General features: G+C 25.6%; 1 protein-coding gene across 1 annotated transcript in view; it reads right to left on the bottom strand.

The window, feature by feature from the left end:
* LOC113549048 (tetraspanin-2A) overlaps positions 1 to 4,960 on the bottom strand; it is a 152,453-nt gene extending 147,493 nt beyond the window's left edge. Inside the window, exon 1 of the mRNA XM_026950195.1 lies at positions 4,853 to 4,960. Coding sequence (XP_026805996.1) covers positions 4,853 to 4,960 — 108 coding nt within the window. The remainder of the gene's footprint in view (positions 1 to 4,852) is intronic.
* Between the last annotated feature and the right edge of the window lie 9,395 nt (positions 4,961 to 14,355).

Raw genomic sequence — 14,355 nt, 5'->3', positions numbered from 1 at the left:
AAATTTCCTACTTTTGATGATTTTTAATGAACAAAAACCGATTCAATTTAATTTTCAACGTTATACTCGTAGGTACACGTTGTGAATTTATTAATCATTAGTCATTATTTTCAATGTTTGAAATTTACTTTTTTTGATTATAGTTTTGTATAAAACTACATAAAAGAATGTAAACTCCTATACTATAATGGACCGCATTTCGATAATTTATCGAATTGGATTAAATTAATTAAACCAAATGTGCACTTGTTAAAAATATATTCAAATTGATGAAAAACCGATAAGTATAACTAATATATTATATAATATATCTTATTTAATATTTTAAACCTTTAAAATTAATTATTTTAAGTTACATGAATACATTTTCAATCAGTATAAAACGTTATAATCCAAGAGTTATTGCTATTTTTATTTTTATTTTCATATGTATTTATTCAAAAAAAAAAAACATTTCAAGTGAAGCTCATTAAGATATGATCAATTTATACTATTCACAAGAAATTTTAAAAATGTCTACATTATAATTACTATATTTTAAGGATTATTTAAAATATACATTTATGTATTTATGTACATATCGACAACTTTCTTTTTAATCCAAAATGTATTTATGTATTAATCTTGAAAATAATTAAAGTTTTCATCACAAATACAACAATAAACTTTTAAAAACTGGATGTTAACTTAAATAGTATGAATAGTCAATAAAATATAGAGAATTAAGTTTTGTTTGGGTTTTTAAAGATTTTTTTTATTTATAGATTGATTCAACAACCATTTTATTTTCAAATGTCTCCAATGTATTTAATTAAAATCTATTTATTGGAATTATTAAATATGCCTTAGTCAATATTTTCGAATTCTTAAGTGAGTAAGTACTGTTATACTATTTAATGAGTGTTTTGTAGAGATACATCCATATTAACTTAGAATATTTTAAAATGTGTTAAAATAGTCCAAGTTTATAAATTCTAAATCCAATATTACATATATTTTAAATTTTTATAGATCAAAATCAATAGTATAAACATTAAACATTTAAACAACTGATAAACTACACCTTCAAATTTTAATATGGTATATCAACCTTCTCAAAAAAAAAAAATATCCACTTCATAATCTACTCATAGTGTCTTTCTATGAAAAATGGATGTTTGCATTGCTATAATATTCCTTATATAGTAAAAAATGACTCAATAATTTGAAAATTTAGACTTTATTAAGTGTATTTAAAAATTCCAATAAACATATTTTAAATAAATGCATTGAAGACATTTGGAGGGAAGAGAAAGTAAGTATGGTTAGTGGATTAATCTACATAATGTAAGTACTGTAAAAAAAATATAAGCGCATTAAAATGATTATACGTTAATCATTTTATTATACTATATACTAATATAAGTCACACTTTTAAACTTTAAAATACCAAACAAAACGTAAGTCTCTATATTTTATGAACTTTAAATTACACTTTATATTACAGTGAAACCCCTAAGTACCGGACATTCTCATTCCAAATTTTGTTCACTATTTCAGAGTCTGCTATTTAAATGTGACGAATGGATAAATAAAAAATAAAAATATATTAAAATAATAAATAATAAATCAAAAACATGTTATACATTAATTTTATATATTTATATTATTTGTATCTATGATTGTAAGCATATTTGTATAATATGTAATATTATTTAAAAACAAAATCAGTTACCGAATGAGACAGTTATTTCCTATGACGGATAAGATAAGCTTTATTAATTATATATTATAAAAATAAAGAATGTTGATTGTAATAAAATATATTTAGTTAATAATTACGATAACAATTATGAAAATCTAATCATAAAAATGTCCACTAGTTGAAGGTTTCCGTAAGAGAGGTTTCACTGTATTTAAATTAAGATCTAGTTTTTAAAAATGTTATGTTTGTGGAATATTTTAAATATTTCAAAATTAAGATATAAATAAATTTCTTTCAAACAAGTTGCAATGTAACATACCTATATACATATATATTTGTTTTAAATTTTCGTTAAAATTTAGTAATTATAATGTATGAACTTTTAAAGTTACGTATGAATAATGTGATTTAATCATTTATGTTCATTGCATACCTAAAACAGTTATTACAAACGAAAAAAATAAAACGTTCAATGCTTATAATTATTTAAAAATAAACATTGATTAATAATTTGGTATGACCTTGAAACAATATAGCTACTATTTATTTTATGTTCTAATTGTTAAAATGTTTGTCTTTAAGTACTCATTTATATGCAGTCCACACAAGGTCCCTTATTCAACATAATGATAATATGGTAGTATTATATTATTTACATTATACAAAAATATAATTTTAACAATAAACCAAAAAAAAAAAAAATGTAATCAAAGAAACCATAGAACTTTCTGTATTAAATTCGCGTTAATAAAAACTTTCATTTTCTGTTGCTGGTTGTGTTAAATATTGTTGTAAGATAAATCTGCGGTTAAATTAAGCATGGCTTTTTAATATTGATAAATTAATTTCAGATCTGTCGTCATGATATTATGCTTATACTGCAATACTAAACGTGTAACACACAGTGGTTTATTAAACTGTACTGTTTATCATATGAACATAAATCCATCGGATTTCAACGATATTAATACAATAATATTAGGTCTGTCAGAGGAGATTTTGAAACTACATATCTACTCATGAAAAACAGTGGTTGTTTGCTGCTCATGCATATACGTACAATGCATATTAAAAATATTAATAATATTAATTGTGGTGGTCGAAATTTTCAATCAAAGCATAATAATATTATGTAATGTTAGTGTTTGGGTCGGTGGACGAGATCGGGTAAAATAAGCCACGTGTTATAGACAATATATTATTGAAACCGGCCGGTTCATTAAATGTGTACATCGTGCCATCAACCTTCCAATCCATACTACATCCATAATACTCGTAATATAATAATAATATAATACTTGTCTATGATCCCATCACTAATAGTACGCGCAGACAGCCCGCTGTAATATGCCATCGTCCAGTGGTCGTATCCACGTCTAATATTATTATACTCATCACGCAGGCAGATATAACGTATATAGGACGCGCGAACACGGTTATTCCACGAACCACATTGAATATCGAACGCGCGTTAGAATCAGAGAACATAATGTAATATCATTATAATATTGAGCCACTGTGTTATTATTGCGTAATGCCATTTGCGTTTGTCCGTCATCATCATCATCAGAGTATTATTATAGGTACTGTTGTATAGATAATCTTAATCAAGGGAATTCACCTTAAACCCGTGCGATCGGATATTATTATTGTTTTACAGCTGGAGTGCAATCACGACTCAAGCTGGCGACCTATATTATAATGTATAATAATTAATTAAATATTCATTCTAAATTCAAATTTATACTATGAGCCCAGCGACAAGCGTTTTTTTAATTATTTTTTTTGTATTTTTCATCGCCTTTTGAAGTAATAAAAATGCTTCGGTCTTCAATATTGAGGACACTCTTTGGTAGCAAACCCTATTTAGTTTTTACTTAGAAATTTGTATCATAATTAAAAAAAAATATTAATTGTAGGACTTAAACTCTTACTTATATTGTTATAATTTAATATACACAATAAAATATTCAAAAAAATTAGAATAATTATTAAATATTGCATATTTATAATGTAAATCTATTGATTCCAATTTACATAAATTTAATATTGGCTCAAAATGTAATATCAATTATTTATGATATAAACAAGCTAAGATAAGAATTTTTTAACTAAAGGATTGGTGTTAGTATTTATTTTTGAATGGAATTTGGCCAGTTTGTTGAATGTAGGTAGTTTTAGGTTTTATTGGAAGTCTTTATTAATTGTATAGCAAGAGGCAAATGTTATTTGACATGGATACATATAACTATATAAGTTACTGTTAATGATGTAATTTAGGTAACAACGTAAATGTCTAGTCAATATAATTTGTGCTTAACATCAGTATTTGATATAATCAACGCCTTCCTTGACATTATCAAACAATAAAGACAATATTGCAAAAATAAAATAGGTCCATTGTGTTAGTTAATTTATAACAATGACTAGGAAGTTTTTAATTTTTACAACTTGAAGATAATGTCGATAATTTAATTTTATAAAATATTTTATTTAGGTGGTTGATTAAAAATGCAAAATGATGCTAAACAATATATAGAACAATCGGTTAACCAAGTCAATGATCGTCAACCGTAACTACATAACCGTAACTGATAACCATAATTACGGATCTTCGAACGAACACAATGAAGGTAGATAACACAATAATAGTGTTATTTTATCTGTGATATATGTATTTATAAAGGTATTTAAATTATATTTATAAACTTGAGACTTTCATATTTTTTAGTAAAATTAATATCTTGAGTGAAATAATTACCATGTATATTTTATTATTCATATAAAAATGCGCGTGGAATCTACTAGTCTCTGTATTCGAATTCAGTAGTGTAGTTAGAGATCAAACTTTAAACTTCTTTTCCCCAACAATGAACGAAAAACGTAATTTTTTTTTTCTTAACACTAAAAAATAGTCCTGAATTTAGAATATCCTTTAAAACGAATCAAGTTAGAATTACAACCTATAACTCACAATATTACCTAGTGTGTTGGTCACAGTTTATAGACGGGCCGTCTCGTTACAAGTAAAATCGCATAATAATAAACCATTCGATGATAAAACTATATGTTATCAACCATCAACCATTACAAATTTAAGCAGCAATACATACGAAATAATTTTTCTGTTGATGGAACAACGGAAAAAACACACTACGGTGCACTTACCCATATTACGACGCTTATACAAAATATCGTGTACTTCAACAGGTTAATGTGTTTCTCCAATTTGGCTGCGGCTTTGGCTAGAGCATTCTGGGCACTCACCACAGTCATCGTTTCGTTTTTACTCGTGAGTACGCGGCCGATTTTACGGTAACGTGTTTTGGTTTTTATTATTATTACGTCGTCGACTTTTTCTACAACCGTCGTCAGTACGCGAACAAAACAAACTGCTCCGCGTGGAAATCCACCGTACACCGACAAGTGGCCAGATAAAAGTATAGCACAGGTATGTTATTTACTCTGCATAGTCGCACCTTAGTCGACATTCCGATAACGAAAACAGTTATCTCTTCACCACAAAATACTATACGTATTATTATAGTCATCTATTAGTACTATTTTGTGACTAATTTGTCGTAAGATGTTTCAATCATGTATAGCTTACTGTAATTTATGACTACACTATTACGTAATAATCTGCTTCGTTTGATAGGAATATAATAATACTATAACAAATATCACGTATTTGACTGGCACCTATGGACACACTGTATAAAAGGTGATTCTTTTACTTATTTTTTAATTATTTCAAAATATATATCCATTTACTTTTTTAGTTTATATACTCGTGTTTTAATGTTTTTTATCGTTGTGTTTTAAGTTTTTCACTTTTTTAAATGACAACATTCATTTATAATTTTATATTCCGCAACAGAATATTTTTCAGACTATTTCAATACATAATAATAATTGTTGACGAGTAATTTAGGAATTATAAGTATTTAAAGTTTAAATGAGCAGAGTGAAGAAGTTATTTTACAAAATGTTAGTCAACTACTCCGTTTATATAAACTTCAAATACGTTTAACTCATAATACTCGTCCATACTTCGATTTTTATGTATCGAAATACTCCAAAAATATTCTGTCTCTGAGTATAAAATTAAAAATCTTTGCTGTCATTGAAAAAAATAAAAACTTAAAACAATATAGGTATAACAATAAAAATATTAAAATGTTTGTTATTTTTTTTAAGTGTTGTTCTATTTTGACTTAAAATTATATCGATATAGATATTGAAATAATTAATGTTATTCGATAAAAGAATCACTCGGTATATTAACTAACCCACAGGAAAAATAATTACTTTTTATATTACTTTTCTATTATTTTTATGGTAAACTAAATCAAGTTTTCAATTGTTTTTGATTTATTTATTTCATCTTTATATTATTTGGATAAACACAATACATTTTTACGACCTACGAAAGTTTCCCAAATACTTATAATAAATAATAAATCGTCTCTCCAAAAATATTAATTGGTGATTTATTTATGACCGATAGCAACATAATATCTCGTACCATGATTATTTTCTTCTAAACAAACAAAATGGTTTATGAGTAAGTGTGTACGTAATAATGATAATAATAAACCTATATTTGGAGATTAAGAAAACAACCCGGGGTAGACATATTACTGTATAAAGATATACGTATAGTTTACCTCGTCATTGAGTAACTAACTATACTGGATATGATTGAATTTGATTATAAGACATTGCATAATATAAAAATAATTCTAAAGTGAACACATCGCTTGTGACTTATTTCTCAGAATAATTTTAATTTATTTAAATTACTAATTTAAAATGTAATTTTTTTTAAGATCAAACGTTACGTATGTTACTTTTAAGTAAATTAATACTCATGTACAATTCAGCGGCGTAAATAGGTGCAGTGTATATATATATTTTGAAAATATCATTGAGTATATAAAATAATAATAATTTACGCAATAGTGAAAAGTTTAAAATTAGTTTACCAAATGTATAAGATAATATTAATGTTTAATCACTTTTATCTGTTAGTATAATTCTATCGCTATGATAAAATGTACATTATTTAATATGATATCGTACAACATAATTTTGTATTGAATTTTTGAGGCAGTAGTGAATTCTTCACATAATTTCAATTTCGCCTAACTGTTTGACCAAAAAGATAAAATTGTCTCAATCCTGTGATAGCCGTTATATTATTAAACATATTATAACAACACTAAACGTACTTAGGATTTCAGGATGAAATAATTACAAAAGTGGTAATATAAAAAAAAGTAAGGTCATAATGGTGAAAAAGAACTCGTTATTTTCACCACCTACAAATACTGCACACCAATCAAATGACACTCACAATTTACTGCATATTTAATTATTTGCATTAAACTGTCTAAACTCTAAAGGTCTGAAAATTTTAATTTATTTATAAAGAAACTGACATAGGCATCAATTCAATTCTTCGGGTTATTGTATATTTTGCTGTCAAGTCAACAATTATTATAGTTTATACTAAAGTCTAATTTGTTATTATATGACGAAAAATAAGCCAAATTCACGCGCATACTACTCATGCCAAGTATTTTTTTTAATTAAATACTTAATTTACGGTAAATATCTGTTTTAATTTATTAATTGTTTATTGTATGCTGGTTAAAAACCATTTTGCCATTGTATTAAATATTAACATTTTGTATTGTTTCCGGAAATTATGATAATACAATTTATTCAGTCTATTTCACCTAATTCGTCATCTATTATGTAACTTATTCAATGATAATATAAGTATATTACTGTTAAGTGTACTGTGTATACACTGTACATAATAATATAGTGATGTCATCACATACAACATAATCATATAATCCTGTTAATAATGATACTGATAAACCGGAATGAAATAATATTAATTTTAGCCATAATTTTGAAATGTATGTTATAGTAATTACTGAAATTTCTGTATTTTCCTAATACATTTCTCAATTTTAAATGTACAACAAATAATGTGACAAAACTAGTTGATTCGAAAAAAAAATCATGCATTGTTGGGTAATGTATTTTTTTGAAACATTATTTTGATTTTCATTGATATTTTGAGATATATGTTTTTAATATTGTGCGTATTAAAAGCTTTTCGAACGGTTTTAACATTATAAGTATTTAACTGTAAACTATTGTGATTCAAATAGGTACTCCTAATGTTCAGTTTTCGAGTGGAACTACGTTAGACGAAAGTACCATCAGCAATACTATGATACGACATTAAGATAATTTGGGTTCCGATTGACCAGAAATATGATCATTTTATTGATAAACAATGTTATACTCGAATAAACGAAAACCTTTAAAAATAATTGGTTAACAACAAGTGTTATTACAGATTGAAAATAAGTGGATCGGGCGGCCAGTCAAATTAAAACGTCGCCGCATCGTTTTAGGGACTGACTAAATGCTGACTCGATGGTCGAGGGATAGGTTGGTTGGACATTATTGTTCTTCCAACATACGACATTATATAATAGGGCGTATTATTTGAAACGGTGAAATACCGAACTCGTACAATGCAAGTCGGAGGGCAGAGCAATAAATAAAAACACTGTACGTTAGAAAAAGCCAGTAAAAATTTATGAGCGCTCATTTTCAGTCGTGTAACGTTAACTCGATAGACCCCAACGGTCCAGACGCCGTCGCCATTGCCGCCACCGCCGCCACTGCCACCGACCTGAAACCCACGAGGAACATGATTTATTTATTTATTTATTACTGGAAATACATCATAAAATGTGGCGGCGGCGTTGGGTAAATACGTGCATGACGTTATTGTGAAACGATAATATTATTATAATGTAGATCGGTTGTTATTGTCTTCTATACTCGCGCTGCCTTAACGTAAGCGAAATACTCGTCCCATCATAATAATGGTTCTACGACGTTTTCGTTTGATTGTGCATTCAGTTGAACGTGCAGTTTTCTAATAGTCCATTACACGACCAGGTGAATGAATGTAGAGCGCCTACCTACGTTCCGCGCATGTTATATTATTATTGTCTAAGTTCTTTGAACCGAATACATTAAAAAACCTTAAAAAGTGTAAATTGCAATGAACTAAAAATTATTATGAATGTATTAAAGTTTCAAGAAATCGTAGATATGTTATAATAGTATAAACCGTTTTGTTTTCAACGCCGTAACAAGTCAAATGTCTATATATTGATAAAATAATACATCTTGTCTCGATGGAAAAACATTCAAACACTTTCAAAATAATATTGTAAACCAATAACCAATAGAGCGATTTGTTCGCTCTGCAATTAGAAGTTAAATAACACGCATTTATTCTATAACTTTTATTATCCCGTATTGTTATCTGTTTGCAGAGTCATTATATTATATTGTTTTATGAAAATTATCCCACCGTTGGTTACTTACATAGGTAAAAAACTTACTCATCAGTTACAATCGTATAGTATAGTAATGTATAGTCAAGAGTCATATTGAATGATAAATTTGATACTGTTGTGTGGCACAACATTTACATTATATTATTTTTATAATGATAGAAGTGGTGGGTGTATATATTATGTACTATAAAATATAGATAATTTGATTTATTTTATAAAATTTTAATCAACAAATAAGTTATTTGAATTTTATTAAATATTTTATAATATCAAGATTTTTTACTGTTTTAAACGTATATGTTATTGTGTACAATTATTTGAGATTTTTTAAAAATGTTATAAAGATTTAACAATTATATTAATATGCGTGGAACGTGGGTAGATGTCTGACATTCGCTCTCCAAGTTGTATTGTAAAAAAAAAATTATAAATTATTTACTAAACTAAGTTTAATTTTGGTCATCTCCAGGACTAACCTTGCGAACTTACAAATCATTTTTGACCCGATTATAAAATCAAAATTTTAAATAAATAGTGTTTTCGTTTGTTGAAAATCACAAACCATGCAGGCGATACCCTTGAATTTCAAAATACTTAAACTGTTATTTAATAACAAATGTGTTTTTATTAGATATGACTTTACAGACTAGAGGTTCAAAAATACTTACGATAAGACCAACTTTAGAAAGTTTTAAAATTTGTGCGTAACATTTTACATACTTGTAACTAGAATAAAGTCTTTCTCATATTTAAATATTTTTTTCTAGTTAAATTATCATATGGTTAATAAGTATCCATACATTTCACAAGACTTGTGATCAAATACTCGAAATTCTTAGAAAAAAAGTCTTGCATATTTTGACATTTTCGTGTTTATAAGACATAGGTATTATAGGTTAAGTAAACCTAACCTATTATAAGAACACATTATGAGATTTTAACATATATCTTGATGGTTTATCAAAAATTAAGTATTTTAATAATTAATTTCTATGAAAGTCAACAATTATATTAAACTGCGAATTCGTTATATAGACGATAGATACTGATTTTTATCTTAAAGGTAGATTAATAAAGATCTGTTTTGGCTGTATTTTTGTTTAAATAGAAAATTGAATAAAATAAAATAATTCAAAAAAATTTAAATAAGACAATATTTAAAGAAAATTAAATTTTTTAGTGTAAGACGGTCAAATAATTGTTTTTAGACATATTAAATTTTCGATTTCGTAAAAAATTAAATTTCATATGCTCATAAAATTAGTTTCTATATTAACACTAGAATTTTTTTTTTACAATTACTTGAAGGAAAACTTCTGGATAACCTTGTATTGAATTTTTGAATCTGTATAAATCACAAAAAGTTTATGAATTTTCAACTTTAAAATTCTTTGCAAATTTTCGTGATTTTGATATATTTCGTAAACATTTGAACTTTAAATCCTTATAAACAAAAATTGTGCTTATAATTTTTGATTTTTTTTTACTATGATAATAAATTGCTACTTATAATAAACCTTGTATTAAATTTTAAAGATTTTTTGGATAGCCAAATTTTTTTTATCGGCATTTTCAGAAAAAAAAAAATTAGAAAAGTCGAAAATTTCAATTGTCTACAAGTAGTTTAAAATAGGTCAAAATATTTTGAAAATTAAATCGTAAATAGATAACCATATTATTAACATTTGGTGAAAATTTCAATATTTACAATGATTTATTTTTGAGTTACAATAAAATCAAAAAATCGATTTTTTTCAAAAAGTAGTTATGCGTAAAAATTACCGTTTTTCTGTTTTTTATCAGGGTTTTTCCAGACGCTTTGGAAAACTACTGGAAATGTTTTACTTTTGACCTCCTAAAGTACCAACTAGATGAATTTTCCTATTCAAAAAAGGGCTGAAGTCAAAAATCGAAGAATTATTATTACTCTAAAACGTGATGACAGATACAAAAAAAAAAAAAAAACTCATTGTAAAATCAATACATTCATCACTCCGTTCAGAATCTAAAAATACATAAATTTCAAATTATATTGTTAACTTTCAGTTAAATAAAACGTCATTATTGAATATTTTCACAAAGCAGCTGACTTGTAACTATTTAACAGGCTAATAATTAATCCAATACATATGAAATATACAATCATTTTATTTTCATATTGCAAATGTTTGATGTATGTATAATAATATATTATCCATAAAAATATTCATTTTTTAGAATAATGTAACGCAGAACATTTTTGTATGGCATATCTGTTTAAATCGACTGTTCCAAGTAACGGTGCTGTATTATATATTTAATATTCTGACAGAACACTATCCAACCAGTATTTTATTTTCAAGAGAAAAATATTGGCTCTCAACAAATGAATAATCAATTATTAATAAAGGGAAAATAATCCTAACTTAAAGTTTTAATTTTTTATTAAAATTTAATGCAAAACTGAAAAACTGTCAAAAAGTTTAAGTCTAGGTAATTATAGTATATATTATTGTTGTTATTTGGTTTAATTCTCATTGCATGTAATATTCAATACGTCACATCGGTATTTGTTGTAAGTGTAATATCATAAAATAAATATTATAACATAATAATTATCATTAAAAATAATAATCCCCTTTAATCCAATCCCATCTGTGGTTTCATAAAAAGTCTCTATCTAGATCTCATATTGTTCGTTTTCCAGACACAATTTACTTCCTGCTCACGCCTTTTACCTTTCCTTAAATGACTTTCTTCTTGTACTCATCATGTTAAAGAAGCTATTTGTGACTTCATTCACAGTTTTGCTAAATGCGAATCACCGCCTCTAACCCCCGCTTAAAATTATTTCATTGCTTAGTAACAATATCATCTCAATGAATCCTCAAGTTGTTTTAAATTCTTTTATAGACCTGTTGTTATTAATATATTAAAGTTTTTCGAATTTACTGGGTTCTTAATTTGATTTTAATGTAAATACGTTTTCAATTGTATTTTATTTTATTTATAATGTATTATTTGTAACGACCGTTTTTTTTTTAATTATGTGTAATTATTTAGCTGTTTTAATTTAGATACTAGAAACTATTAAATAAAAAAATAAATAAATAACAAATGGTTAAAAATAGTTACAAAATTACAAAATTGATATTTATAAAATTGCAAGAACCCTATTATACCAGATATAAGTACAAACATAAAAATCATATGATAATTGATAAAAACTCCAGATAGATTTTAAACTTAATCAATGCATATATTTATAATTTCATAGTATTATACACGAGTTTACAAGTTTATATTAAAGTATAAATTACAACTTAAAACATAATTATACATAATACGACGGTATTATCAAAACTAATCAACCTAAAATGTATTGTTTTGTAAAGATGACGTTTGAAACTGATCACAACAATGACTAATGTAAGCAAAATATTATAGATGTTTATAATATATATAGAATATATATAACATAATAAGAATACAATAAAATATATTTTATACTGATTAAAAATCATTTGATATTGATAATAATATCATAATACCTAACCTAACCTAAAATAATACTAAAATAATGTTCTAATTGCTTAATAATATTATTGTTTTATTTTATTTATCTAGACTTTATATCTACTGCATTTCTTGTTATTAACCATGTAAAAATGTTAATATGATTTTTGTTATAAAATTACTAAAATTACTTATAATTTTCAATTTTAATTTCACGTCACTGATGCTATTTCACAACAATAAATCGTATCAAATACAATTTGTTTCTACTAATAATAATTGACGTTAACTAATTATGAAATTTTCAAAAAGATATAAAATACACGTGAAAAAATTTTGTGATTCTTCGGAATCATGCTAATTTAATCATATACCACATATATCTAATCAGTTTTTACTTTTTATTACGTGATTATTATTAAACAGCTAGATACGACTGCAACTATAGTGAAGGGTTATTTTCTTTTAATATCAGTATACCCATCATCTGTTGACGTATTATTTTTATTTTTTTCTCGAGGTTTTATTTTTATTTTATTTTTTTTTTGTTGTTGTTTAGGTGTCCAAGTCATTTGAAAACGGTGTAAAATAACGATAATAAATATGAAAACATGTCCCTTTATTCGCGTTAAACCGAACAAAAGATACAACACCTTTTTATGCATAAAAACGGCGCACGCAAACAAATATTTAAAATATTCATAAAATACCACTCGTTGGAAAACTACGTATGTATAAATTTATATATATATATATATATAATCATATATTATTATAATAATATGTATGGTTATTTTCTTTCTCTCTCTCTCTCTTTATATATATATATAACTGTATCTGTCTCTTTTTTTATTATCCAGTTATTCAAGAACAAAAACGCTTTGTTTTTTGTGGTCACCCTTCAGTTTGCTTACACTATACATTATATGTAGATTTTGTTACCATATAATATGTACCAAACAGTTGAATTAATTAATTAATATTTTTAAATGACCGGTGTTACTTACACGTGCTAATTCTTATACGTACTTATACATTTTTATCCAATGATATTTCGTAACAACAACTTGTGTGGGTACGGTTCCAAAAATACCACATTAGCAGTCGATGCTACAATTACTCGTAAATCGTTCAATGTACGAGTAATATTATTATATTATAAAATACGAGCACATAGCTATGCATAACACGTAATCATATTTATATGTGTGTGCATTACTACAAAGCAATAATTATAAGTTATATCGAATTGTTGAATGGTATTCTGCACAAATGTAAGTACCGTGAATAAATACGTATAATATTATACCATAACTCGGTAATTACGAGTTAGATTATTACTTATTGTTTGTAAATGCCATTTTATTTTTTAAAAATTCAATGGTTCAATAACTATTATTATAAAAAGCTTATCTGCATTCTACAGTTATTTTATTATTTTTCCCATTCAATTTTTTATTGATTAGGTTAAATGCAATTAATTTTCGAAGCTTTAACTGCAGTGCACAACTTTACTATAAGAGCTTAAAATTTGGGAATTATGTAAAATTTAATAACTAAACAAAACATAAAATTATGACAAATTTACAGGAGTAAATACTTATTGTATTTATGCATATACCTATCAAAACCAAGAGCTTATTATATATATATACGTTTTATATTCATTATTCAAATATTAAGTTGTGTTTCAATTAATGTAACATAACTTAACCTATATAATATGTATAAATAGACATTTTAACTATAAAAAAACTTTAAAAATTTGAGGTT

This window comes from Rhopalosiphum maidis, chromosome 1, assembly GCF_003676215.2.
Source record: "Rhopalosiphum maidis isolate BTI-1 chromosome 1, ASM367621v3, whole genome shotgun sequence".
In the NCBI taxonomy this organism is placed as follows: domain Eukaryota; kingdom Metazoa; phylum Arthropoda; class Insecta; order Hemiptera; family Aphididae; genus Rhopalosiphum; species Rhopalosiphum maidis.
Note: the sequence above shows the minus strand (reverse complement) of the source record. Positions and strands in the feature narration are given on the sequence as shown.